This window comes from Nuphar pumila, chromosome 15 (genome assembly GCF_984573655.1).
Source record: "Nuphar pumila chromosome 15, dmNupPumi1.hap1.1, whole genome shotgun sequence".
NCBI classification, from domain to species: domain Eukaryota; kingdom Viridiplantae; phylum Streptophyta; class Magnoliopsida; order Nymphaeales; family Nymphaeaceae; genus Nuphar; species Nuphar pumila.
The window spans coordinates 20,656,983-20,683,548 of record NC_143263.1 but is presented as its reverse complement, the minus strand read 5'-3'; the positions used below and the strand labels follow the sequence as shown (position 1 = coordinate 20,683,548).

Here is a 26,566-nt window from a genome sequence, read left to right as displayed (position 1 = left end):
AGGTATAAAACAATTCAATCATATGGATATAACTTGTACTAAATAGGAATTTCATGAAATGCATAGGTGCATGTTAACGTATAAGCTAGGGGCTTCAAAGCCTCACAATATGGCCTAAACTTGAGGTTCAAGCTTGTTAATTTTCGACTGCATATGGTTTATAGAAATTCAAGCCATTTTGCACATTGATTAAGACCAAAACTAGGAAGGACTTCCAACTTGGGGGACACAAAATAACACCTAAATAGTAAAAAAAAAAACCATAGGATGTTTCATACTAACCTTGGTAAAATTTACATTGATGAAGTTTGATAACTTTCACACAAAATGGATTAGGATCAGTATTATAATCTATTAAAAGGTTAACCACTAGTAACTAATAACTGTTTTTGTTTGGGGATGTGAACTAAGGCGGATGACTTTGCAAGTGTGGCATAAAATAAAATAAAAAATAAAAAGAAAGGATAAACAAGGTGAAATGGTATGTTAGCAGATATTTTTATAATTCTTTTGTCCCTTGTTCAAAACAGGAAAATTAACGTCTATCTCTCTCTATATATATATACCGAGCGAGATTTTTATTTGGAGTAGCACATAGTTTTTTCCCTTCCTTTTCCGAATCTTAGCGTCATATGATCTACAACTCTCCATCATAAAGCACACAGATTCACCCCCAGTCTCTCTCTCTCTCTCGCTCGCGGGGGCGTCAGGACAAGCACCGAAAGTGAGTCTTCCCCAACATCCGATCTGTCAAAATTTGCTTCAACCCTTTCATGTTTTTTCGATTTTGCGATTCGTACTCCGCTTATTTCGATACAATCTTCGTCTGGATCGAGTTCGCCATCATTTCCCCCTTGTTTTGTTTTGAATTCTTTGTTGAACGGTGAACAATTGTGCTTTTTTTTTCCTTGTGTTATTTCGCTAAGAAAAGGTTTTATTTACGGATGGTGGTAAGTGTTTGCTATCGGTTTTGCCTGGATCTGTCGTTGGGTATTCGGAAATGGGGGAAATTACGGTGCCTGTAAACATGGTCCTGAATCTTGGATAGAGTTTATGATTGTTTTTCTGGGATTTGGTTTTGAAACGATGTTGGTTGTGGCAGTTTTCGGTTTGCTTCTGTTTGTGGAGGAGTACGGAACTATGGTAAGGAATTGGGGTTGGGGTATCTGGACTTTATAAATAAGGGAATTTTGATATTTGAATTTTATAAATAAGGAATTTTTTTAAGTGAAGATGTTGGTTGATGATGTGGATTTCATCCTAAAGTTGAGATTATTGAGTTCTCTTTTGAGATTTCAGTTCACATCTATTGTGGGTTGTTGTATTTGATGCATGCAAATGACTAAGAAGGATTGTCATTTATTGCTAGTGATCAACTGCACGAAACACATGCATAGTTTGGAATATTTTGCTACTTATCTTGCTCATTTTTCTTTTCTGAGTTCTTGGTTAAGGAAACATGAAGGAGACCTGATTGTGTATAATTCATGAATTTTGTATGTCATTATATTCTGCAAAGTTAGATCCATAAGTATAATGGTCTTTTTCTTTGGAGAAGAAGAATGACGGATCTTTGTAATCAGAAACTGCCATAGAATGCCTTCTTTGGTTCCTTATTCATATTGCTGTCACTGGTGATGTCAAACACAAGTTTGAATGCTAGTCTGTGGGTCTCATAAAGTTTTTGAAACTTCATTTTAGAGAATTAAAGATTATAGTTAATCAGCATTTCCTTTCATGCAATATGACAAATGGCGCACTAACTGCTGTGCCATGTTTAATATTGTGACCCTTTTACTATCAGGACAGTGCCATGTGTTAAATCAAATCTACATAAAACAGTTGAATACTTGCTAAACCAAGCACAAATTTTCCATTTTCCAAGTATAGGATCACCGGGATTCATGTAATTTGGATAGTCTTGGTTGAGCCACCAGATCTTCTCCAACTGAGCCCATGTTGGTCAAGGCGTCTTGGTAAGTGATTCATTTCATTCTTATTGAAAAACAAAAAAGAAAAAAAGTGACTCAATTCATGGTATTTTTGAGTCAATAGTTTTATTTCTGCTTTGAAATTTGGTAAGTACCTTATCAATTTGTTGGTGGTTCTGAAAATATTTCATGTCTTATATAACTTATGCTTTGGAGTTGTTATATCTTGATTAGCAAAATACTTGGTCGACCATCTTCAGAGAGAAACTCAGTTTTCAGACTAGTCAAACATGTCCATGGATTATTGATCAGTCAGAAAATGTAGTAGTATCATGTAGAAAGGTACTGATCAAATATTTGGATGACAACTACTTTTCTTAGATAATTTATTAAGAAAATGGTTCTGTGAGTAAATTGAATGTGGACTTTACCAGGCCAATATATAAAGAATCACAAAGTATGCTTAGTGGTTGTTTGCTTTTGAGTCAGAATGAGAAATTTTGCATCATTTACCACATCAGGAAGATTGTGTGGCTGATTTTCAGCAATAGACAATGCTACGCTGTTCACTGAAGCCTGATCTATCTCAATTCAGATCTTGTTGCTTCATGCTTAATTAATTGAGAGGTCTTATGTAACAAGTATTGCAAGACTTTAGAGACAGGTTATCTGCTTGAAGTATGCATGAATCATGTTTAGAAGATCTTTGTTCATGTTGAGTTTTTGTTGTCTTTGTGTCAATTTATGTGCATGGTGTAAGTGAGAGGAGATCCATATGGTATTCTACATGTCTGAACTTGTATAAGGCATGGATCTGAGCCACTATGTGTAAATGAAATTTGATCACTCTTGCCACTTGGAAAGACTTCTCAGAAAATTAATACAGCAGGCCCAATCTGCTAAATGCTGGCTTGGAAGGAAATCTGTGTTTTTAACCAAGAACATGAATAAGTCAGTCCTTACCTTGAGAACTCCTTTGTTGTGGGAGAGAAAACCATAATTTGTTAGTAATAATGGGAAAGTGTGTAAGAGAGGAATAAGAAAAGGAAGGAGAAAAAAGTATGATTCAAAGAGAAGAAAAAGGGTGCAAAACAACCAATTTCTTGGCTTAATGAGTTTGCACTTGTTCCTTTGCCCATTCCTTGTTTGACTTGTAGTATGTTTTTTCCGGAGGCTTCTCTTTAGAACTCAGGTGCATCTAATATTGCAATGAATGGGCTCTTCAAGTTTTGTAACAATTGTTCTTTCTCATTTTCTTTTTCCTTTCTGCTGCATTGTTTTTATTTTCCTTCAATTTTTTTTCTTTTGCTTTTCTTTTTTCTTTTTCTTCTCTTTTTCTCTTTTTCATTGGCCAAATGATGTGAAACTGCCACCTGTCAAGAAGCGGTTGCCCAAGTGAAATGGTTTTATATTAAAAAAAATTCCCTGTTTCCAAATTAAGGGTTTGGATGATACATACTATGGGTTCAGGGCTTTGTTCTAAATCTTGATTCACCAGAGGTTCAGATCAGCAGAAAGTGATATTAATATACATCCATATGGTATATGTAGCCTATCACACAAAATCTTCCTTTCGAGGAGGAGATTAATATTCAGAACGGGCAGAATAGTAGATCATAGATATTCTTGTTGTTACTTTATCTGTTGTTATTTGTTAACTTTGTTGAGATTGGCTATGCTACAGTAGGATCTGACTGATGGTTTTCACAAGAAATAATTGGGAAAGCTCGCATTTCCTTGATATTTATGTAGAATTTGGGATATGCTGTCAGAAACAATGCCCATCTCATGGAGATGGGACAGGTCTTGGTGATGATGATGATGATTATTGTACTTGGTCGCAGTGGGATGATCTACAAGGACATGTAGTTTTTTAGGAGCACTTGGATTTTATAACAAATTCCCTTTTGTCAACTTATTTTTATTTGACAAGTAATAATTTTTGCTGTGTTTACAGGCTCGATAACTGAGTGATTTACCTAATCATCAAAGCTATGAAAAGATTGTGGCACCACAACTGAAACATTTTAATATCACTTTGTTAGACTATGTGCTTTGGATTAGGTTTTTTGAGTCCATGATCAATCAGCCAAGTAAGTAAGTTCAACCAGACCTGGTGGCTTAGCAACTCAACAACTGAGCAAAACCTATCCTAAGTCAAAATTTTCTATATTTTAAAATTTGAATCAATTTTTTTATTATTTTTGTTTCATAAGTATTTTTAGACTTTCTTGAATAAAATCACGGTTGTGTGTCTTTAAACAAATGGAAAACTTCAAACTGCTGAATGAAACCATGTTTTCATCCGTAGTGTTTGAACTTCTTTTCTAAGAATGTCAAATACATGGATATGAAAGGCATTTATGTAGTTCCATTGATGGCACACTATAATATGTGTTTGTAAAGGTGCAACATTTTCCTCACGCAAATAAATGTATCTTTAGTTTTAGCAATCTTGAAATTTAGCATGAGAAGGGTCATGCACTAGACACAGTTGTGGAGATATTTGAAATTGAAGGCATAGGTTTTGACGTGAGGACAATTGACAAATGATGTAAAAAACCTGCTCAGCAAATCAGAAACGCACACAAGATGAGAAAATGTTGAGAATAATGAAGAGACCTGGAAACTGCCTTTAGATCTGATCAATATAAGTATTGGGAGGAGGATTCATGGCTAGTATGGTTCTTCTGTTCTGTTCATTTGTAATAGGAAAATGAAAATCAAGAGAATTGTGTTCTGAAGGGAGAGACCAAAGAAGAAGAAGCTGGAAACAGGAGAGTGGTGGCAAGAGAGTGGTTTACTGTTGATAAAGATGATTAACCTCTCATATTTCAATTTGATTGTAAAGTTCAATGATCTTTCTCTAATCTTTTTTGGAACATAAATTGGTTGCTATGTCACATTGACACAGATACAGACACGATATGATAAGGATATGTGACACAAAATTATGTTTTTTATGAAAATTAAGACATGAGGCACATTTTTTAATATTTTATTTATAGGTAATACATTTGTATAAAAATATTTATTAATATATATATATATATACACTTTTTCTAAATGTATACACACATACACAAACAAGGATCAAACTCAAAATTATTTAGAAAGGAAAAAATAATGAAGGAAAATAGTAAAATGTTAAAAAGTACATGGTGTCCAACACGTCATAATGTGTCACTGTGTTGTGCCCAGCTGCTAAATGCATGACACTGTTTATCATGTCTCTGCGATGTAATTAGTTAGGATTTTATTGTCCATCTTTCATTGGCATACACTGTTTTCTTTGTTGTTTGTGGATGGTGATGAGCAATTTAAGGAGAAATAGAAATGTAGATTGTCCTTTAGAGGACAGAAGACATGGAAGAAGATAAACCAAATACAGCTTACATAAAATATTTGCAGAGAAACAGGATTTAGTGGATTATATTCCAAGCCCTGGATATCTAAGGTGGGAGAAATTTCTAGTCCAAAAAACCACGATCTGTTACATATAGAAAATTTGAAATCTTGAAAGCTTCTTGTACTCTTTGCCTGCACAATAGTTATGTGGGTCCCTTTTAGATGTTGCTAGTATATACCTAGGTTTACTGGAGATGGGACCCCATAAGTCCCATAAGCACGGATTGTATGTTGTTCCAAATTCACACCTCTTGGTGAGGCCCAAGCCTTTTGCTTCCATATGACAGCTTGAGGCAGCAAACTTGAATGACATAATACTAGATGGACACCTTAGCCTTGATATATATGCAGCTTAGCTGCTGATAGTTTTATAGTATTGATAGGTGCACAAAATTTTTTTTCTTGGTTTGTTATCTTTTATCTATGGTGATAACATTAGTTTATGATTTTGCTTGAACCCATTCAAGATACCATCCTGAGAATAAGCTTCAGGTTCACCCAACGGGACACTGAACTCTGCGAACTTGCTAAGCTTAGAATATTTGTTGATGATGAGGGTCCTAATCTTCAGAACTTGAAATGACATCAACTCATGGGTCTCTAGTTTAGGATCTTAGTGTTTCTATATTAAATTCATCATAGTTTCCTTATTTTTCATTTTCATGATTATACTAATTAAATTATTACCTTTTCTCTTCACACTCCAATTCTTGCTTTCCATAGTTCCTTTTTCTTAGTTTTCATATCTTAATATTATCCCCTATTAAGCCTTTTTTTAGTTTCTCCGGTCATAAACTTCTGAACCCTTAAAATTTGAAGGTACAGAACACTTTTTGGTAGGAGTTGCACTATACGTCTTCATATAATTCATGCCATAACAATTGTCGCTTATGCTTCATCTGACCAGGGTAAATTGTCCTTAAATTATTGGGAAAGTTTTCTCAGCTGCTTAAAAATAATTAAACACATGTACAAAAGAAGGAATTTAGGTAGAAACTAATTATGCAAAAAATGAATAAATATGACAGTGATGCATGCAGTAAGTCCATGGTTCTCATGATTAGATAACTGTAAGTGTCATTGCAGTAACCTTGTCAAATTTTTATCTGTTATGTTTTTGACTTGGTTGTTTTATATTCATATTTCATTGTTGTAGAGTTTCTTGTTTTTATTTTTTAACTTTTCCATTGCAGTGATAGATTGTGCAGAATGAACTTGTGATGGCAGCAGCAGAAGCAAGGGCTGCTTGGCAGCGTACTGCAAACCGTTGCTTTGTCCAAGAGGATGCCAAGAGAGCTCCTAAATTAGCCTGCTGTCCATCATCATCTTCAAAACTCCAACCTGACCAATGTCAGGGAGATGCAGGAAATGGAGTTGATAAATCTGGTTCCCATTTTTTGCCACTGAACTGGAATCCTTCCAATTTTAATCTGTCTCCAGACATAAAGTGGTGGCTCCAGATGCAACCTAACTTTGCAAACCAGCGGGATTTTGCATTCGAGCAGCTGAAAGCCTTGGAGGCCGAGCTTGATGGTATGGCATCTGGTGATTTTCATCCATCCTCTGTGTTTAGCGAAGTGGCAACAGAGGCCAGCCAAGATGGCTGTGCGGACCCTGAGAAGGTCAGCCATCCTGTTGAGTCACCCTGCAGGGTTTCAACTTGTTTGAAACAAGAGTTTGAATCAAGAGCCCAAGAGCTGAAATCAGCAAATGTGGTTCAATCGGTTAAACATGAAGCAATTGTTAGTGGTCATCCAAAGGCAGAATTAAGTGAGAAAATGTCGATGAATTGGAAGCAGTTTGACCACTTAATATCAGAACAAGCAGAAAAGGGTTCCCCTGATATTTCAATGCCTTGGGTGACTGACAAGGCAGGACCCTGGTGGCGAATTACTGATAAGGATGAATTGGCATCCTTGGTTGCACAGAGTTCATTGCGACATATAGAGAATTGTGATCTTCCACGACCCCAAAATACACATTCAAGGAGGAGTCCACTAGGCAGTTTTGAGGGTTTTGATAATGAGGAGCTAAATCCAGCAGCTTTCTGTAATCCTGTTGAAGATCCTCAGCAAAATCTTCCTTCTGGAAGGACCAATAGAGTTCAGTGGCGATCTGCTGAATCACTGCCATCTGCCCATGGCTTAGATAAAACTTCCAGGTAATGTTCTAGCTATTGCTTTGAAATCTCAGGAAAATGAAGCGTATCTGTCAGGGATATTCATTAATGTCAAATTTCTCATCTTATGAATTGTGGCTTATATATTGGTGCTTGGTTTTGATGGTTCCTAAATTTTCTGGTTGTTTATGGCTATAGCCATCTAGAGAGGGTAGTTTCTGGTTTGCTGGTGTGTCTCATTTGTCATTTGTTGAGATGACTCCACCAAGCATTGAATCGTCATGCAGTTGTATCCATAATATTTCATGGAAACGTCATGCAGTTATATCCATAATATTTACATGGAAAAACAAATTGTCCTTATTGAACTGGATATCTTGATGTGTTTATTTTTGCACATGTTTTTTTATCGAATGACTTTGATTCATTGACCTGCATCAAGAGCTGGTTCAACAGGCTTGCAGATCATCTACGTGTACATTAATACAAGTGTCTGCAGAGACACTGATTTGAAGTTGACCATCTAAGTGTACATCAATACAAGTGTCTGCAGATCGGCCATTCATTTCTGGGTGACCATTTCCTGCCAGATATAGGCTAGTCCAATTCACTCATGTACCTACCCCGTTTCTTGTGGCATGACCTATTAAGATTCTTTTTAGGCCTGGTTGAGACAAATTTGGCAGACTTGATAACGGTGAAGATGATATGCGCAGATGCTTAAACCTATTTCTTTATGCACAGATTCTTGAACCTATTTCTTGTTACTTGAAATTGATGAGGCTAAGCCAACCTCTTTTTCCTCTCTATTTGATGTCTATTCTCAAGAACTTGCTAGTTTTGACATTAACCAGGCTCTGTGAATTTATGTGCGGCAGCTCCAGTGTCAGCAACAAGGAATCCAGTGGAAGCGGGCACAGCTTTGATGTTGATGCAAGCAAGGTGAAGCTGTTGGAGGCCCTTTGTCATTCCCAAACACGAGCACGAGAGGCAGAAAGTGCAGCCCAACGAGCGCATTCGGAGAAGGAACACATTATCAAGCTGTTCTTCAAGCAAGCTACACATCTCTTCGCATACAAACAGTGGTTCCGGCTCTTGCAGTTAGAGACCATATACCTCGAACTTAAATGCAAAGACAATGCCGTGGTGCCATGGGATCAGCTCTCTGCACTCTTCCCTTGGTTATCAGCAAGAAGCGAAGAGTATCGAGAGGCTGGGAACAAGAAGAGGAAGAGGTGTGGTGAACGCAAGTATGATGCTGGTAAGTTTGTGTTTGCGGTGGCGGTTGGCATGAGTCTTGCCGGTGCTGGGCTGTTCCTGGGCTGGACTTTGGGATGGTTGCTACCCTCTTTCTAGATTTGACTCAGAAGTTGTCGTTCGTGCAGCATTGTTTGTTTGCTATGAATATGGGACACCATGGGTACGTCGCTTTGCCATGTATGTATTTATAAGTCTTCTCACTATGTGTACATATACCACATGTAATATGTAATTTTGTATATTCTAGTTTTAACACTTACATCTACCTGACTACATGAATGTATATAAGAAAATATGCTGTATTCTTTCTTTAAGGAGCCGGCAACGTCTTGAATTCTGAATGGTGCAATCTATGACATTATCGACCTGGCTCAAGTTCTTCCTTATCGATTTGTAATTTATTGTGCGATATATTTATCGACCTTTTAGATAGTATGGTTTTGTATCGTCGAGTTGTAAGTTATTATGCTGAACTGCCGCATCGATTTTCAATATCTTACAAATCGCTATACATACATATCGTTTGTGTAAGGTATTATATTTCATGTAATATGTATTTGTAAGATATTTGTACACAGACTTTGAAAACATGTGGATGCAGAAACACATCGTTACACGAATGGCGGGGCGATTTTCGCATGCATATCGCTGCTCTCTCAGCGACTTCTATTGAACTCGCTTTAGAGACTCGTGGATATTATGAGAGCGTTATCGTCAACACACATGTACGACATGTGTATTTTATTGGCATGGTAAGCGATAAGTCGATGCTCAGTATAAGCAAACATCAAACTGCACTTGATTTGATACTGTCATGCATTAAATCGTTGCTTTGACTTGCTTAACCCTAGTGGTATCCGTTGTTATATGCATCCTGATTAAATCGTAGTAAAGCTATGCCGCTTGCTAACGCAAATTGATATATTGCTTACAAAACATTCCACTGTCTTATTTTATTTGTCGTTGTTGTTAGGCATTATCGAAGAAAGCAATGATGCACAAACATTCCAACCAGTGCCATTAAGGCAGCGTGAGTAGCTTTTCATCTCATCATGCGATCGATGAAGAAGGCATGTCGTCTTGTGTGCCATTAAGGCATTGTTTGGTTATTGCAGGTAGATCTTGTTCTTACGAAGGTTGGAAACTTATCGATATTTGTAAGACGCTGGGACCTATTGACAAGAATGCTTGTTTGCAGATGCTAGAAAGGGCCTCTACCCCATCAGGTATCCTACATTCATTCATCGTATGCATTGTATCTCAAACCGCTGTATTAATAACAGACTCTCGTTTTGTTAGTTAATATCGATTTGTTTGCTATTTTGCTGCAAAACACAAATTGATATATTGCTTAAAACATTGTCGAGCTTATCATCAGGTTGTAATAAAGACGATGTAGCTGAATCCATCGAAAGATCTAGAGAATTGACTATCTATACTTATGACGCAACTGAAGTATTGAACATCTGCACTAACAATGCACATGAAAAGAAGGGTGCAGGCATTAGACCCACTCTTGACTTGAATGTTCCAGCGGAAGAAATGCAATTCAATGATGAGTTAGACTACCATGACAGTGCACATAATAAAAGTGTAGGCCCCGGGAATGTACACGGAAGTACACTTGACTTGAATATTCCAGGAGAAGAAATGCAATTCAATAATGAGGTAGATTTTGATGACAGTGCACATAATAAAAGTGTAGGCCCCGGGAATGTACACGGAAGTACGCTTGACTTGAATGTTCCAGGAGAAGAAATGCAATTCAATAATGAGGTAGATTTTGATACCGTAGGAACTGGGAATGTACATGGAATTACACGTGACTATGTTCCTGTAGAAGGAATGCAGTTTAATAACGAGGAAGATGCATATAAATTTTGTAATGATTATGCCTTAAAAGTTGGCTTCAGTGTGAGAAGGTTTTCTTGGTCAAAAAATGCACAGGGTGTCTTGGTTAGAAAGACATATGTCTGTTCGAAGCAAGGTTGGAAGAAATCAATGGGAAATCCAACAAGGAGTATGCCAGAATCAAGATGTGGATGTCAGGCGAGATTGGTTTTGAGAAGACATATGAATGGGAAATTTGCCGTACGTACTTTAATCAGTGATCATAATCATGATTTATCTGCATCATTTATGACTGCTATGCTAAGGTCACATCGTAAAGTAACTGTAGCGCATGCTGCAATGGCTGAAATAGCCGATAGCGTCGGCATTGCACCAAGGAAGACATACAATTTGTTTACCCGCATAGATGGTGGTCGCGAAAATGTGTCATTCACTCCTTTGGATCTAAGAAGCCACTTGAGAAGGAAGAGGATAGATAACATGAAGAACGGAGAAATTTATGCAATGGACATGCACACATTTTCCATCCAGACCATGACCAAGAAAAGACGATTCTTTCTTATGCCTATTGTTCCCATTGTATATGCATCTGACAACTGTTCAATTGGGATCTTGAGATTGAATAGCAGCCAGGTCTGTGTTGCACTGGATGGAAGGGAATTCCCTTGTGAAGGGGGCATGCAGTTTGAAAAATCACCGGACTTTCACACGGAATGTCTACCTCTCACCTCCCATTGTGGAAGCCATTTCATATGAAATGGTGAGTCCTGCAAGAAAACATGGGGCTCAATGCACTGCCACCTATACCGCACATGGGCCCTGCATTTTCTCTTTGGGCTGTTTGTTTCACTCCACCAGGAAAGCAGCCATTTCCCATGAAGCAAACAGGCCCACGTTTGCTTTGGTCCCAGACCCACAGGTGGGGTGAGCTATCACACCGAGAAGGTTGCACCTTGACAAAGTTGGTCGTGGGGCAGTCTTGTGACCCACTTTTTGAAGTTTCAATAAAAGAGCATTCTCAAGCAGGAACCACAATCACAGATTGCAGTTTCTCAGATAAAAACTTGAGAAAGTGCTGTAATTGTGATTTGCAATTACAAGATCTTGAGAAAATGCAATTTTTACAGGACGTTGCAGATGTAAGTCTTAATAGGAAAGCCAGGTTCCCCTGTGCTTTGGAAAGATAAACCGCTGACCAGTCTCTTTTGGTTTCACAGCAATAATAATCATGGGATGTTGGTTATCCATGAAATCTTGCAAGCATCTTATGAATTGCTTGTATAAACATCTAAATCTAAGTTTCTTAGAATCATGAATAGCATTGCTCTTGTAACAACCGTGGAAAAAAAATCGTGTCTGACTCGTGTCAGACACGTGGCCGGCGCGTGTCAGACACGAGTCAAGGTCTGAACCCCTGTGTCGGGCCCGGATCCGGGCTGGACCCGAGCTCGAGCCGACCCGCGCCCCGGATTCTCGAATTCTCGAGAAGCCGGTGTCCTTAAAAGGACAACGTCTCGGGCGAGGGGCAAAACCCTCACCCCTTCTCTCTCTCATCTGCTCCGCCCTCCTCACGTCGTCGCCGTCGACGATCGGAGATGCCGGCGAGCGTTCCCGTCAGGCCGCCTCTCCTCTGAGATTCGGGCGATCCAGCACTCCCCCTGTCTGTCGACGATTGCGCCACCAGCGACCACGTTCTTCCCCCTCTTTTGGCTGTGAGGGCGGTGACCTCCGACGACCTGCCGATCAGCGCCAGCGACCTCGAGCACCGACGACTCGCCGTCAGCCACGACCGCCGTCCCAGGTGCTGCAGCCGCCGGCGATCGTCGCCTCCCCCTTGCTGTCTCCTGTGTCGTCGACGCCGGCGAATCGCCGCCGACCACCACCCTTTCTTCCTCTCTGTTGTACCTCCCTGCTACCGCCAGCATCTCGCTATTGGCCACCCTTTTTCGATGATCGGCTCCGGCAACAACCAACCTCGTGCACCGGCGACCTTCGAGCCCTGCCGGCAAGCGACGTCGCCACCCTTGTCGAGGCAGCTCAGCCGACGGTAGCCCTCGATCTTCCGGCCTGACGACTCCCCTGATTTCGGAGGTAAACCCTCCCCTCTCTTTCTCCTTTGTGCGGGATGGGTCGACAGGGAGGGGCGGGGGTTGCGCCCCTGTCGACACCTCTTGTCGGTAGGGGGGCGGGGGGGGGGGGGGGGGGGTTAACCCCTCCCCTGCTTTCCTCTGTGAGTCGATCGACAGGGGGACTGATCCCCCTGTCGTCGCCGCTTTTTCGCAGGGGGATTCCGTTTCCCCCTGTCCCTGCTGGGTCGGCAGGGGGGAATCCGCTTTCCCCCTGCCCTTGTTGTGCCGGGAGGGGGCTCGGTCCCCCTGCCATCCGCTTTACCGGTAGGGGGCTCTGCCCCCTTGCCATTCCTTTTGTCGGTAGGGGGCTTTGTCCCCTTGCCATTCGCCTTTCGACAGGGGGTTCCTTCCCCCCTGTCCCATTTTTTTGTGCTCTTGGGTAGGGGGCGAGGCTCCCCCTGTTCTTGATGTCCCAGCAGGGGGCGGAGCCTCCCCCCTGCTCTCCTATTGCTCCTCGGCAGAGGGCTCTGTCCCCCTGCCTCCTGCGTTGTGCCAGTAGGGGGCGAAGCCCCCCTGCTTTCCTGTTTTTCGAGCAGGGGCTTGCCCCCTGCATCTCTGCTGTTCTCCGGCAAGGGGCATTCTCCCCTTGCCTTGTTTTTGCTGCCGGCAGGGGGCTGCGCCCCTGTCTCGTGTTCTGACAGGAGGTGTACCACCTGCCTTCTGGTTTTTCTCAGCAGGGATTGAAGTCCCCTGCTCTGTGTGGTTGTTTCCCCTGCAGGGGGCGGAGCCCCCCTGCACCATCTGTTTCTCCTCGGCAGGGGGTTCTGTCCCCCTGACTATGCGTTGTGCCGGCAGGGGGCGAGGCCCCCTGCCTCCTGCGTTGCGCCAGCAGGGGGCGAGGCCCCCCTCGCTTTTCTGTTTTCGAGCACGGGCTTGCCCCCTGCATCTCTGTGTTTGTTCTCCGGCAAGGGGCTTTGCCCACTTGCCTTGTTCTTCCTACCGGCAGGGGGCTGCACCACTGTCTCGTGTTCTGACAGGGGTGTTTGCCTCCTGCCATGTTGCGGCAGGTGTGGTAGGGAGCCTCTGCTCCCTCCCCTATCTTTCTTTGTGCTGGCAGACAGGGAGCTCCTGCTCCCTGTCGCCGCTGCTGTTGCCAAGCAGGGCTGAGGCCCCTGCCTCTGGCACCCTTGTCTGCAGGATGCAGAAGCTCCTGCCTCTGCCTCCTGCAGGCAAGAGACCTTGCTGCCTTGTTGCTTGTTTATCTTCAGCATATTCTAACGTTCTAAGCTCTCCAGGTTGAACGGTGGACCCAGCTCGCCCTCTGTGGCTCGAGCTCCTGCTTGCCTACGCTGCATGCGTACGAGGACCCGCAACCCCTTAATGTTGGGGATTCTTGCGTGAAAGGACAATGAACTGATAAATGCTAAAACAAGAAAGATAACTAAAAGAGGACGATATATGTATATGTATAATATATATACGTATGTCTTTACCTTCAAGGACGCGGTTTCGCGATCCTTGTCCTTTTTACTTTCTCGCACTTTCCTTTCTGTCGCCGCCGCGCTATATGTGCCTAGGCTTTCCATTCTTGTCTTTACATTTCCTGTCTTTTAACTCAAGGACGCGGTTTCGCGCTCCTTGTCCTCTTTACTTTCCTGCTGCGCCGCGCTTTGCGCTCTGACATTTACTTGTACATGTCTGTCTTTACTCCAGGACATCCTTGTCCTCCTTTAAGTTCTTGCACTTTACTTCCTGCATTTACTTGTTGCCACGCGCTTTATGCGCCATGGCTTTGCTTCTCGCTTTACTCTTCGTGCTTTACCTTCCTGTGTTGTCGTGCTTGCTCTTGCACTTACCTTTTGTATGTGTTCATCTTTACCATGTTGCCGCACTTCGTGCATATGCCTTGCTCATGCATGTATTCTATCCTTGCCGTATGCTTCTTTACTTGCTTACGCTTAGCGATCTATCGAGGTGCAACCTCATGCCTCGTGAGTAGTCCTTTACACTTGCGTAGTCAGTATAGGATCTCCTACTTCACGAGTTGCTTACGTAGTTGCCTGCTTGTGTGTTACGATGATTAAGGTATGATCTCATACCTTGTGAGTAGCCCTAGCGTTCTACCCTCGCGGTGCTGCTCCGCCAACGAGTCTTGCCCCTCGATTTGCCTTTGTATTAGTATGTGCATGAGTTTGCCTCTTGTCAGCTTGCACTCCCTGAGTGCAGCTTCGAATGTATAGTGTATATCATTTTGCTTGTCTTAAAGGTCACGACACACACTTATGCACATCGGTTCTCCAAAGATAATGGCCTTAGGTGCGATCCTTTTTTCAGGAATGTATAGCTTGTAAAGCAGTGATAGCGGTCAAACCTCCCAAATCGATGTATTTGGGATAGATGTGTTACAACCTTAGTTCACCTATCCGCTATGACTCAGATAGCCTTGTTTAGAAGCCTGTGCATGAGTAGGACATGAATCCTTTCGAGGTACTTGGGTCATCGCTAGATCAGCGTTGCATCACTTCTGATGCAAGACCTAGTTCTAGGCTTTCTGGCCAAACCCAGATGGTAGCGCCTTCCTTCCTTTGCGAAGGTATTGTTGGATCTCTTACGAGGGATCCATGTTCCTCCTCTTGTAGTTATACCCTTAGTCACGTATGATATGTTTGGACTACGAAGAACAGGATGAAAGGTCTATAGTAACCTCTAAACGTGTATTGACACATTAAGCTAAATCCTGTTATGTTGATTTTTGCCTAATAGGCAGTCTGCTCGCGATTGTCTAAAGGACCCGAGCACGATCAGTTGGAACTAGAATGAGTTCACTGTAGGCTTCTATAAGGTAGAAGCATTGGGATCTCCTGCGAGAGATCCATACCCCTCTCATCGTGGTTGTACTTTTGAACAGGTATGTTGCGTACTACGATGAGCATGATGAGAGGTCTATATCTGTCTCGAACATGCAATGGCATGTGTTTGAGATCACAAGAGTGATGTTTCTGCCCTCATTATGGATTGACCCCCTTTCATCGTGATTATACATTTGAATAGGTACGATGTGTACTGCGGTGAGTAGGATGTGAATTGTATGGTTGCCTCGAACGCACAATGGCGCGTATAATTCACATAAATAATAATCATGCGCCTTCACAGGCAAGATGCTCAATTGGGTTGAAAGACCAGAGCCTGAGAATAGGACGGCGGTTAAGAAACCCTCCGTCGTGCTCATTCGGGACGGTTTATCAGGAGAGATGATGGATGGTACAAAACTCCGATGGACAGTCATTAATGGCAATCACGGGCAAAGATCCGACCTTCCCCAGTCATCGGAGGTTAGGGGAAATCCTTTGGGCCACTTCTGCAGAAGTACGGATGCACATCCATTGGGCCTTTGTTTGCCTTTGGGGATTTACTCTCTTGGTCACAGACCATCCCCTTAGGAAGCGGACTCAGTCAGTCATTCGGGGTATAATAAAATACATAGCATAATGGACCCCCGAATCGATCTCAGTTGTTTCTACGTTTTGCCTTGTGCGTACCCACAATGGCCTGCTCAGTAATGAGACAAGATATAACTTATACTCATGATCATGAGATATGCATGCTGTGACGTGCATTGCTTGCTTGCTTGTTAGCTCGGTAGTTCGGTATGCTACTCGTTGAGCTAGGTACTCCTGTCGAGGCGTTATCCTTGTTGGTTAAACTGCTTACGCAGTTCCTTGCTTAGTAATAACTAGCTTCTCATACTAGTCGATTGCTTATCCTGCATAGCTTATGTATTGTTTGTGATGCAATAGCTTGTGCCTCATGATTAATGTAATCACTTGTCGATGGACTGAGCCATCCTATGATACTTGTTTTACGAGTGTTGTCATGAATACTTGTCTTATGCAATTGTTTTGCCTGGCTGGTGGATAGAGTTAGTTACTCTTCACCTATTATATCTGTGGGATTGTTATAGTTGTTTGTTTAGCACTATAATCCTTATTGCTCTTGCAGGTAGCTGTTTGCCTGACTAGAGTCATGCTTACTTTATAACACTTTTGGTTAGATCTGCTAGTCTTGCTTGTTCCTGCTTGATCTAGCGTTTATATTGCTTATTACAGCCTTTGCTCTTTCTTGTCCTTTGCACCCCTACTAGTCTGTTGTGAGACTGACCCATTTTCATGGGCAGGTGGTGAACAGGTTGAGACAGCTTGCGATGGCACGATGACGCGATGCATTCAAGGCAATACCCTTTCCTGACGTTGCGCTCTTGGGGACTCTTTTGATAGCTGTGGTATAAGGTTTCTTTGAAAGCATCTCTTTTGATTAAAACTCTGCATTTCTGAAACTATATTACCAAAATGTGGTTCTTCTTTTCATTTCAATAAAATATATATTTGAATTGCAAATCGGTTTATAAGAGAAAATCTGCTTTTGGTTGTAATGCGCCCAAGGTCTAGGGACTTGCTGTTTTGAACCTGATCTTTCACTGAACCTCTGTTTTAAACTCTGATAAATGATTGATTTCAAAGCTTTCAACATTTTCCATAAAAGGTTTCAAGTCCACGATTTTGGGGCGTTACAGCTTTTGGTATCAGAGCAACAAGGAAAGTGGTAATCCTTGATCATCCGCCATCTGCATCGCATTGTGAGTATTATTTCTCTTAAATTATTTTGTAGTTATTTTAATTAAAGAATATGTTTTTGCTTAGATGTCGTTCAATAAACTGATCAAATCTATATACGCATTAACTGGAGCAGTTGAGCAGCTCCAAGCGATGGTCCAGAACCTTGATCATAAGGTTGATGGGTTGGGTTGCGAGATCACCAACCTAGGTCGGAGTGTCGGCCCTCATGTTTTGTCCGGTCCGGTGTGCCTTCAGGACCTCGATGATTGTTATTTTTGCGGAAAGGTGGGTCATTCTGCTGAAGAATACCACTTTAAACAACGTCGCGATGAAAAGTCTGCCGAAGATAGTGCTGACAACAAGCGTCGAGCTGCTAAAAGACAGAAACTAAGCAAAGAAAATGAGCCTCAACGACCATTAAACCCAAAGTGTTTGAGATGCGATCGTGTTCACCGTGAACAGGCATGTCCCCGAGCCTCTGGTGGTTGTTTTTATTGTGGCAAGATGGGTCACTTTATCCGTGATTGTCGTATAAAGAAGGTCGATGACCTCCAGCGAGTGGGCAGTACGCCCCAACCTCCTCAGCAATAGCAACAGAACACAGAAACCGTCGAGTAGACACTTTTTGATAGTCTTATTTATGACTTTTTGTGTGTGTTGTTGCGTATTTTTGTTAAGTAAAGGCTTATCAATGGAATTACGTGTGACTTTGGTATCTTTGTGATCTTAATGATTGTGATGCTTATTAGGTGAATGACGTGTCACGCCTACAACTGATTAGTTTTGGGTAGTTGACTTGTTACGCCTACAGATGATCAGTTTTGACTTTTAGGTGGATGACACCTCACAACTACAAATGATTAATTTTTGATGATACATCACGCCTACATAACTGTGTTGCAGAGGGTTTTGCATTATGATTGGTTCTGTGATTATATCATCTTTGTATAGCATGATTGATGAGTATCATGTATATTGAACTAAAATGTCATGTAGATATGTGAGTGTGTTTCACACCGAAGTGGTCGAATGCGATGTGCTTTGAGGTAAGAATTGTGAATGCATATGATGATGCAATGATCAGAATATTTGCACATATAACTTGAATCCTATGAATTTATTGAACTACGTAGGAGTTACGTAAGTTGAAGTTAAGTTGCTTCATAATATATTACCTGCATGTTTCTATGTATAGAATTCATGCTTTGATTGCGCATGCTTTGAGGTCCTATTTGAGGATGTAATATTTCTTGTGGCATTGATAAGTTGCGTAGTTTAAATCTTCTGTATGATGTGTTTGATATGCCACGTGATAAGAATTGTTGAGAGCATGCGATGAATGCTTATATTTGATATATAATTATGGTTCGTGGAACCTTGTTGGAAGAATGTGTGATTCTGTGTTTCGTTTTGCCATGTGAAGTGATACGATGCATATTGCTGACATATATGCTTATGCCCATATTTGTGGTTGTTGACCCCGAGTGCGGTCAATTGTTTTGATCAGTCGATTGTGTTGATGCATGTATCACTATGTATGGTATCGGTTGAGGATCTGATCTCCAATGGATTATCTGCGAGGGGGGGGGGTGTATGACCAAGATCAGGTGACCCACTAGAGTGGTAGAATTCTGTGAAGACGTGCATTGTCCAAGACCGGGTAGCCGCGAAGACGGTGAACTGTGAGGAAGTGTATGGTCCAAGACCAAGTATACCATCTAGGGCGGTAATTCCTTGTGAGGTCGTACATTTTCTCAGACCAGGTGATTCGGCATGGATCTTGTTGATTATTAGTGGCTATCGACCCAGTGAGTGGTCATTTGTGTTGATGCGTGTATCGCAGTGATTTTTTGTGAATATGGCCTTTGTTGAGGTTTGGGTTCCCAAAGGTTTTCTGTGAGGGTTCGTATGACCAAGATCTGGTAACCCGGCTAGAGTGGTAGAATCTCTGTGAGGATATACACTGTCCAAGAGCGGGTAACCGCGGAGACGGTGAACTGTGAGGAAGTGTATGGTCTAAGACCAGGTATACCATCTAGAGCGATAATCCCTTATGAGGTCGTACGTTTCCCATATGAGGAGTTCCGGCGGGGAACTTGTAGACTTTGATTTTCATGAAAAGTTACGATGAGCCGTGTTGATCTTCTGATATTGATGAATATAGCCAGTTGTGAATCTATAGATTTGGCTTTCTGTTTTAGCATGATTATATGCCCAGCTCAGATGTGTGAATCAGATCAGATTGATTTTTAGATCTTGATCATGTTTTAGACCTTCTGTGGAAGGGTGGGCTTTTATAAGAAAGTATCTCGCCTTAAGTGAGTCTTGATAGGTGGCAGTTGGCCGCATAAGGCCTTGAGAGAGTATAGATTGTGTTTATTCATGACGCGGAGTTTGTTAGAGTTTGCGAGTATGACACACGACATCTTGATAGTGATTTAGAGACCCCGTTCAAGGAACGTAAGCTAGAGCAATGTCTCGTTTTGTCTCTTCATCCCTTATCAGATCAAGTAGAAGTTAATGATTAAATCTTGCCTATGGTCTTCTACTAAACTCCTTTTCTTTGATGACTCGTTGTGTCTCTTCATCCTTGAAGATAGCGAATAACCTTTCTTATAGCCTTCTGCTAAACTCCCTTTCTATTCGCGGCTCTATGAACTCTTGCGAAGACAAGTTATTAGTGAATTCACACATACGTTTTGTTCGATCAAGTTGTTGATTTCGAAACTTTCTTTGGGACTCATTATGTGTTGTCCTGATCTCTTTAGAAGCTTATGTGTTTGGGGGTTCATGTGCGCATGTACATCATAATCTACCTAGTTTCCTCACGCTGCGGTCTAGGCAGATTACCTTCCTATGAGATTTCGAGGACGAAATTCTTTTAAGGGGGGTAGGATGTAACAACTGTGAAAAAAAAATCGTGTATGACACGTGTTCGACACGTGTCGGACACGAGTCAGGGTCTGAACCCCTGTGTCGGGCCCGGATCCGGGCTGGACTCGAGCCGACCCGCGCCCCGGCTTCTCGAATTCTCGAGAAGCCGGTGTCCTTAAAAGGACACAGCGTCTCGGGCGAGGGGCAAAACTTTTGCCCCTTCTCTCTCTCATCTGCTCCGCCCTCCTCACGCCGCCGCCGCCCGCGATCGGAGATGCCGGCGAACGTTCCCGTCAGGCCGCCTCCCCTCTGAGTTTCGGGCGATCCAACACTCCCCCTGTCTGCCGACGACTGCGCCACCAGCGACTACGTTCTTCCCTCTCTTTTGGTTGTGAGGGCAGTGACCTCCGACGACCTGCCGATCAGCGCCAGCGACCTCGAGCACCGACGACTCGCCGTCAGCCACAACCGCCGTCCTAGGTGCTGCAGCCGCCGGCGATCGTCGCCTCCCCCTTGCTGTCTCCTGTGTCATCGACGCTGGCGAATCGCCGCCGGCCACCACCCTTTCTTCCTCTCGGCTGTACCTCCCTGCTACCGCCAGCATCTCGCTATTGGCCACCCTTTTTCGACGATCGGCTCCGGCAACAACCAACCTCGTGCGCCGGCGACCTTCGAGCCCTGCCGGCCAGCGACGTCGCCACCCTTGTCGAGGCAGCTCAGCCGACGGTAGCCCTCGACCTTCCGGCCTGACGACTCCCCTGATTTCAGAGGTAAACCCTCCCCTCTCTTTCTCCTTTGTGCGGGATGGGTCGATAGGGAGGGGCGGGGGTTGCGCCCCCGTCGACACCTCTTGTCGATAGGGGGGGGGGGTTAACCCCTCCCCTGCTTTCCTCTGTGAGTCGATCGACAGGGGGACCGATCCCCCTCTCGTCGCCGCTTTTTCGCTGGGGGATTCCGTTTCCCCCTGTTCCTGCTGGGTCGGCAGTGGGGAATCCACTTTCCCCCTGCCCTTGTTGTGCCGGGAGGGGGCTTGGTCCCCCTGCCATCCGCTTTGCCGGTAGGGGGCTCTGCTCCCTTGCCATTCCTTTTGTCGGTAGGGGGCTTTGTCCCCTTGCCATTTGCCTTTCGACAGGGGGTTCCTTCCCCCCTGTCCCTTTTTTTTGTGCTCTTGGGTAGGGGGCGAGGCTCCCCCTGTTCTTGATGTCCCAGCAGGGGGCGGAGCCTCCCCCCTGCTCTCCTATTGCTCCTCGGCAGGGGGCTCTGTCCCCCTGCCTCCTGCGTTGTGCCAGCAGGGTGCGAAGCCCCCTACTTTCCTGTTTTTCGAGCAGGGGCTTGCCCCCTGCATCTCTGCTGTTCTCCGGCAAGGGGTTTTCCCCCTTGCCTTGTTTTTGCTGCCGGCAGGGGGCTGCGCCCCTGTCTCGTGTTCTGACAGAAGGTGTACCACCTGCCTTCTGGTTTTTCTCAGCAGGGATTGAAGTCCCCTGCTCTGTGTGGTTGTTTCCCCTGCAAGGGGCGGAGCCCCCCTGCACCATCTATTTCTCCTCGACAGGGGGTTCTGTCCCCCTGACTATGCGTTGTGCCGGCAGGGGGCGAGGCCCCCCTCGCTTTTCTGTTTTCGAGCACAGGCTTGCCCCCTGCATCTCTGTGTTTGTTCTCCGGCAAGGGGCTTTGCGCCCTTGCCTTGTTCTTGCTGCCGGCATGGGGCTACGCCCCTGTCTCGTGTTCTGACAGGGGGTGTTTGCCTCCGGCCATGTTACGGCAGGTGTGGCAGGGAGCCTCTCCTCCCTCCCCTGTCTTTCTTTGTGCTGGCAGACAGGGAGCTCTTGCGTCCTGCTGCCGCTGCTGTTGCCAAGCAGGGCTAAGGCCCCTGCCTCTGGCACCCTTGTCTGCAGGATGCAGAAGCTCCTGCCTCTGCCTCCTGCAGGCAAGAGACCTTGCTACCTCGTTGCTTGTTTATCTTCGGCATATTCTAACGTTCTAAGCTCTCCAGGTTGAACGGTGGACCCAGCTCGCCCTCTGTGGCTCGAGCTCCTGCTTGCCTACGCTGTATTCATACGAGGACCCGCAACCCCTTAAGGTAGGGGATTTTTGTGTGAAAGAACAATGAACTGATAAATGCTAAAACAAGATAGATAACTAAAAGAGGACGATATATGTATACGTATAATATATATACATATGTCTTTACCTTCAAGGACGCGATTTCGCAATCCTTGTCATCTTTACTTTCTCGCACTTTCCTTTCTGTCGCCGTTGCGCTATATGTGCCTAGGCTTTCCATTCTTGTCTTTACATTTCCTGTCTTTTAACTCAAGGGCGCGGTTTCGTGCTCCTTGTCCTCTTTACTTTCCTGCACTTTTCTTTCCTGTTGCCCCGCGCTTTGCGCCCTGACAATTACTTGTATATGTCTGTCTTTACTCCAGGACATCCTGGTCCTCCTTTAAGTTCTTGCACTTTACTTCCTGCATTTACTTGTTGCCCCGCGCTTTATGCGCCATGGCTTTGCTTCTCGCTTTACTCTTCGTGCTTTACCTTCCTGTGCTGTCGTGCTTGCTCTTGCACTTACCTTTTGTATGTGTTCGTATTTACCATGTTGCCGCACTTCGTGCATATGCCTTGCTCATGCATGTATTCTATCCTTGCCGTATGCTTCTTTACTTGCTTACGCTTAGCGATCTATCGACCTCGTGAGTAGTCTTTTACACTTGCGTAGTCAGTATAGGATCCCCTACTTCACCAGTTGCTCACGTAGTTGTCTGCTTGTACGTTACGATGATCGAGGTATGATCTCATACCTCGTGAGTAGCCCTAGCGTTCTACCCTCGCGGTGCAGCTCCGCCAACGAGTCTTGCCCCTCGATTTGCCTTTGTATTAGTATGTGCATGAGTTTGCCTCTTGTCAGCTTGCACTCCCTGAGTGTAGCTTCGAATGTATAGTGTATATCGTTTTGCTTGTCTTAAAGGTCACGACACACACTTATGCACTTCAGTTCTCTAAAGATAATGGCCTTAGGTGTGATCCTATTTTCAGGAATGTATAGCTTGTAAAGCAGTGATAGCGGTCAGACCTCCCAAATCGATGTATTTGGGATAGATGTGTTACAACCTTAGTTCACCTATCCGATATGACTCAGATAGCCTTGTTTAGAAGCATGTGCACGAGTAGGACGTGAATCCGTTCGAGGTACTTTGGTCATCGCTAGATCAGTGTTGCATCACTTCTGATGCAAGACCTAGTTCTAGGCTTTCTGGCCAAACCCAGATGGTAGCGCCTTCCTTCCTTTGCGAAGGTATTGTTGGATCTCTTACGAGGGATCCATGTTCCTCCTCTTGTAGTTATACCCTTAGTCACGTACGATATGTTTGGACTACGAAGAACAGGATGAAAGGTCTATAGTAACCTCTAAACGTGTATTGACACATTAAGCTAAATCCTGTTATGTTGATTTTTGCCTAATAGGCAGTCTGCTCGCGATTGTCTAAAGGACCCGAGCACGATCAGTTGGAACTGGAATGAGTTCACTATAGGCTTCTATAAGGTAGAAGCATTGAGATCTCCTGCGAGAGATCCATACCCCTCTCATCGTGGTTGTACTTTTGAACATGTATGTTGCGTACTACGATGAGCAGGATGAGAGGTCTATATCTGCCTCGAACATGCAATGGCATGTGTTTGAGATCACAAGAGTGATGTTTCTGCCCTCATTATGGATTGACCCCCTTTCATCGTGATTATACATTTGAATAGGTATGATGCGTACTGCGGTGAGTAGGATGTGAATTGTATGGTTGCCTCGAACGCGCAATGGCGCGTATAATTCACCTAAATAATAATCATGCGCCTTCACAGGCAAGATGCTGGATTGGGTTGAAAGACCAGAGCATGATAATGAGACGGCGGTTAAGAAACCCTCCGTCGTGCTTATTCGGGACAGTTCATCAAGAGAGAGGATGGATGGTACAAAACTCCGATGGACAGTCATTAATGGCAATCTCGGACAAAGATCCGACCTTCCCCAGTCATCGGAGGTTAGGGGAAATCCTTTGGGCCACTTCTGCAGAAGTACGTATGCACATCCATTGGGCCTTTGTTTGCCTTTGGGGATTTACTCTCTTGGTCACAGACCGTCCCCTTAGGAAGCGGACTCAGTCAGTCATTCGGGGTATAATAAAATACATAGCATAATGGACCCCCGAATCGATCTCGACTGTTTCTACGTTTTACCTTGTGCGTACCCACAACGGCCTGCTCAGTAATGAGACAAGATATAACTTATACTCATGATCATGAGATATGCGTGCTGTGACGTGCATTGTTTGCTTGCTTGTTAGCTCGGTAGTTCGGTATGCTACTCGTTGAGCTAGGTATGCCTGTCGAGGCGTTATCCTTGTTGGTTAAACTGCTTACGCAGTTCCTTGCTTACTAATAACTAGCTTCTCATACTAGTTGATTGCTTATCCTGTGTAGCTTATGTATTGCTTGTGATGCAATAGCTTGTGCCTCATGATTATTGTAATCACTTGTCGATGGACTGAGCCATCCTATGATACTTGTTTTACGAGTGTTGTCATGAATACTTGTCTTATGCAATTGCTTTGCTTGGCTGGTGGATAGAGTTAGTTACTCTTCACCTATTATATCTGTGGGATTGTTATAGTTGTTTGTTTAGCACTATAATCCTTATTGCTCTTGCAGGTAGCTGTTTGCCTGACTAGAGTCATGCTTACTCTATAACACTTTTGGTTAGATCTGCTAGTCTTGCTTGTTCCTGCTTGATCTAGCGTTTATATTGCTTATTGCAGCTTTTGCTCTTTCTTGTCCTTTGCACCCCTACTAGTCTGTTGTGAGACTGACCCATTTTCATGGGCAGGTGGTGAACAGGTTGAGACAGCTTGCGATGGCACGATGACGCGATACATTCAAGGCAATACCCTTTCCTGACGTTGCGCTCTTGGAGACTCTTTTGATAGCTGTGGTATAAGGTTTCTTTGAAAGCATCTCTTTTGATTAGAACTCTGCATTTCTGAAACTATATTACCAAAATGTGGTTCTTCTTTTCATTTCAATAAAATATATATTTGAATTGCAAATCGGTTTATAAGAGAAAATCTGCTTTTGGTTGTAATGCGCCCAAGGTCTAGGGACTTGCTGTTTTGAACCTGATTTTCCACTGAACCTCTGTTTTAAACTCTGATAAATGATTGATTTCAAAGCTTTCAACATTTTCCATAAAATGTTTCAAGTCCACGATTTTTGGGCGTTACAGCTCTAACCTGAATCTGCATGATCTGAGCTTGCTGAACCGAAAACGATTAGGCCACCTCCCTAGCTGAATAACAATGAGGCTATGATGAGCGCCATCATCTAGTACAAGATAGAGCCCTTCATCCTAAAATGACAGGACAAGATTGAGCTAACTAAAAGGTGAAGTTGAAGCAGGCTATTATTATTCTTGCCACTGAGTGAAAAAATGTTATGATTCTCAAACAGAGTATAAACTCCAAAGATGGAAGAACCAATGGAATTAGATATCTATATGCTGTAAACCGGGTGGAAACTCTATCCCCTTGTTTGGATCAATTTATAAATTGCTCCTTGTCATTTTATACTTATTTTAAATAGCAAGTACCTTTCCGCAGTCTAAAGGGTGATTTCTTGATGATCCTATAGAGATCCTGTATGAGACTATATATGATTCCTTTCGGCAACATCTAAAGGGGTAATCCTAAGGAGATCCTGTATTAGGCCATGATTCCGCAGCAGGTATCACCTTGCTTACAGGAGATCACAAGGCATCAAAAGGGATAGTTCTGTCTGTGATGGACAAGGCCATGAACCATGTCACGGAGGATCCTCCAGCAGCACAGCCTTTCTTTAAATTGTGGCCCGGTATTTAGGCAGGATTTCCTCATAAGGTTCCAACTTCCAACCCACCATTTGGACTCTGTGTGTAAATATGATATCACGTTCAAATTTGTGAGGTGGGAGGAAAGTGCAGAGGTCTTTACTAACTACTACGAAACACCAACCAATAAGAAAAGATATAGCTAGGAGGACCCCCCAAACCAACTCTTGAATGGGTCAAGTCAACCATCTAGAGGGCCAAGCGCTGACCTCAAAAAGGTGGGTGGTGCATGGCCCATCACAACGCATACAATAATAAAGCATCTCCATAAGGACATGAAGAGCCAACCATTGCCATCAATCTTAAGATTGGATGGCTCTCAACAAAGTGGGGTGGCTTTGGTGCATGGGCCATCAGCATGCATACATGAAGAGAGGCAAAACATCCCCGTTACTACCCATCCACGTCCGAGTGTCCCACACAGGTTTGAACAGAAAATTGAGCAAAGAACGCCCACAAGATTGACCGCCACAAAAAGGACAGCATTTAATATAACAGTGGCGACACTAATAGACAGCATACGGTCAAATTAACTT

At 43.5% G+C, this 26,566-nt stretch overlaps 1 protein-coding gene across 3 annotated transcripts; it reads left to right on the top strand.

Annotated features, from left to right (window-relative positions):
* The first annotated feature begins 584 nt into the window (after nucleotides 1-584).
* Nucleotides 585-9,032, top strand: LOC149814749 (uncharacterized). Of its 3 annotated transcripts, none has more exons than XM_089988947.1 (4): nucleotides 585-724; nucleotides 1,891-1,976; nucleotides 6,533-7,500; nucleotides 8,337-9,032. In XM_089988947.1, exons 3-4 carry the CDS (start codon nucleotides 6,560-6,562, stop codon nucleotides 8,812-8,814), a joined length of 1,419 nt encoding a protein of 472 aa, XP_089845073.1. In that variant the 5' UTR covers nucleotides 585-724; nucleotides 1,891-1,976; nucleotides 6,533-6,559; the 3' UTR covers nucleotides 8,815-9,032. The 3 variants fall into 3 exon arrangements, with proteins under 3 accessions (XP_089845073.1, XP_089845072.1, XP_089845074.1); XM_089988948.1 differs by lacking the exon at nucleotides 1,891-1,976 and adding an exon at nucleotides 1,103-1,143 and having other exon boundaries at nucleotides 648-724; XM_089988946.1 differs by lacking the exon at nucleotides 1,891-1,976 and having other exon boundaries at nucleotides 594-724.
* The last annotated feature ends 17,534 nt before the right edge of the window (nucleotides 9,033-26,566 follow it).

Excerpts from the sequence above, each read along its gene's own strand:
- LOC149814749 (XM_089988947.1), top strand. The coding sequence starts at position 6,560 with ATGGCAGCAGCAGAAGCAAGGGCTGCTTGGCAGCGTACTGCAAACCGT. Across the intron at positions 7,501-8,336 it reads GGCTTAGATAAAACTTCCAG|CTCCAGTGTCAGCAACAAGG; the intron begins GTAATGTTCTAG and ends TATGTGCGGCAG.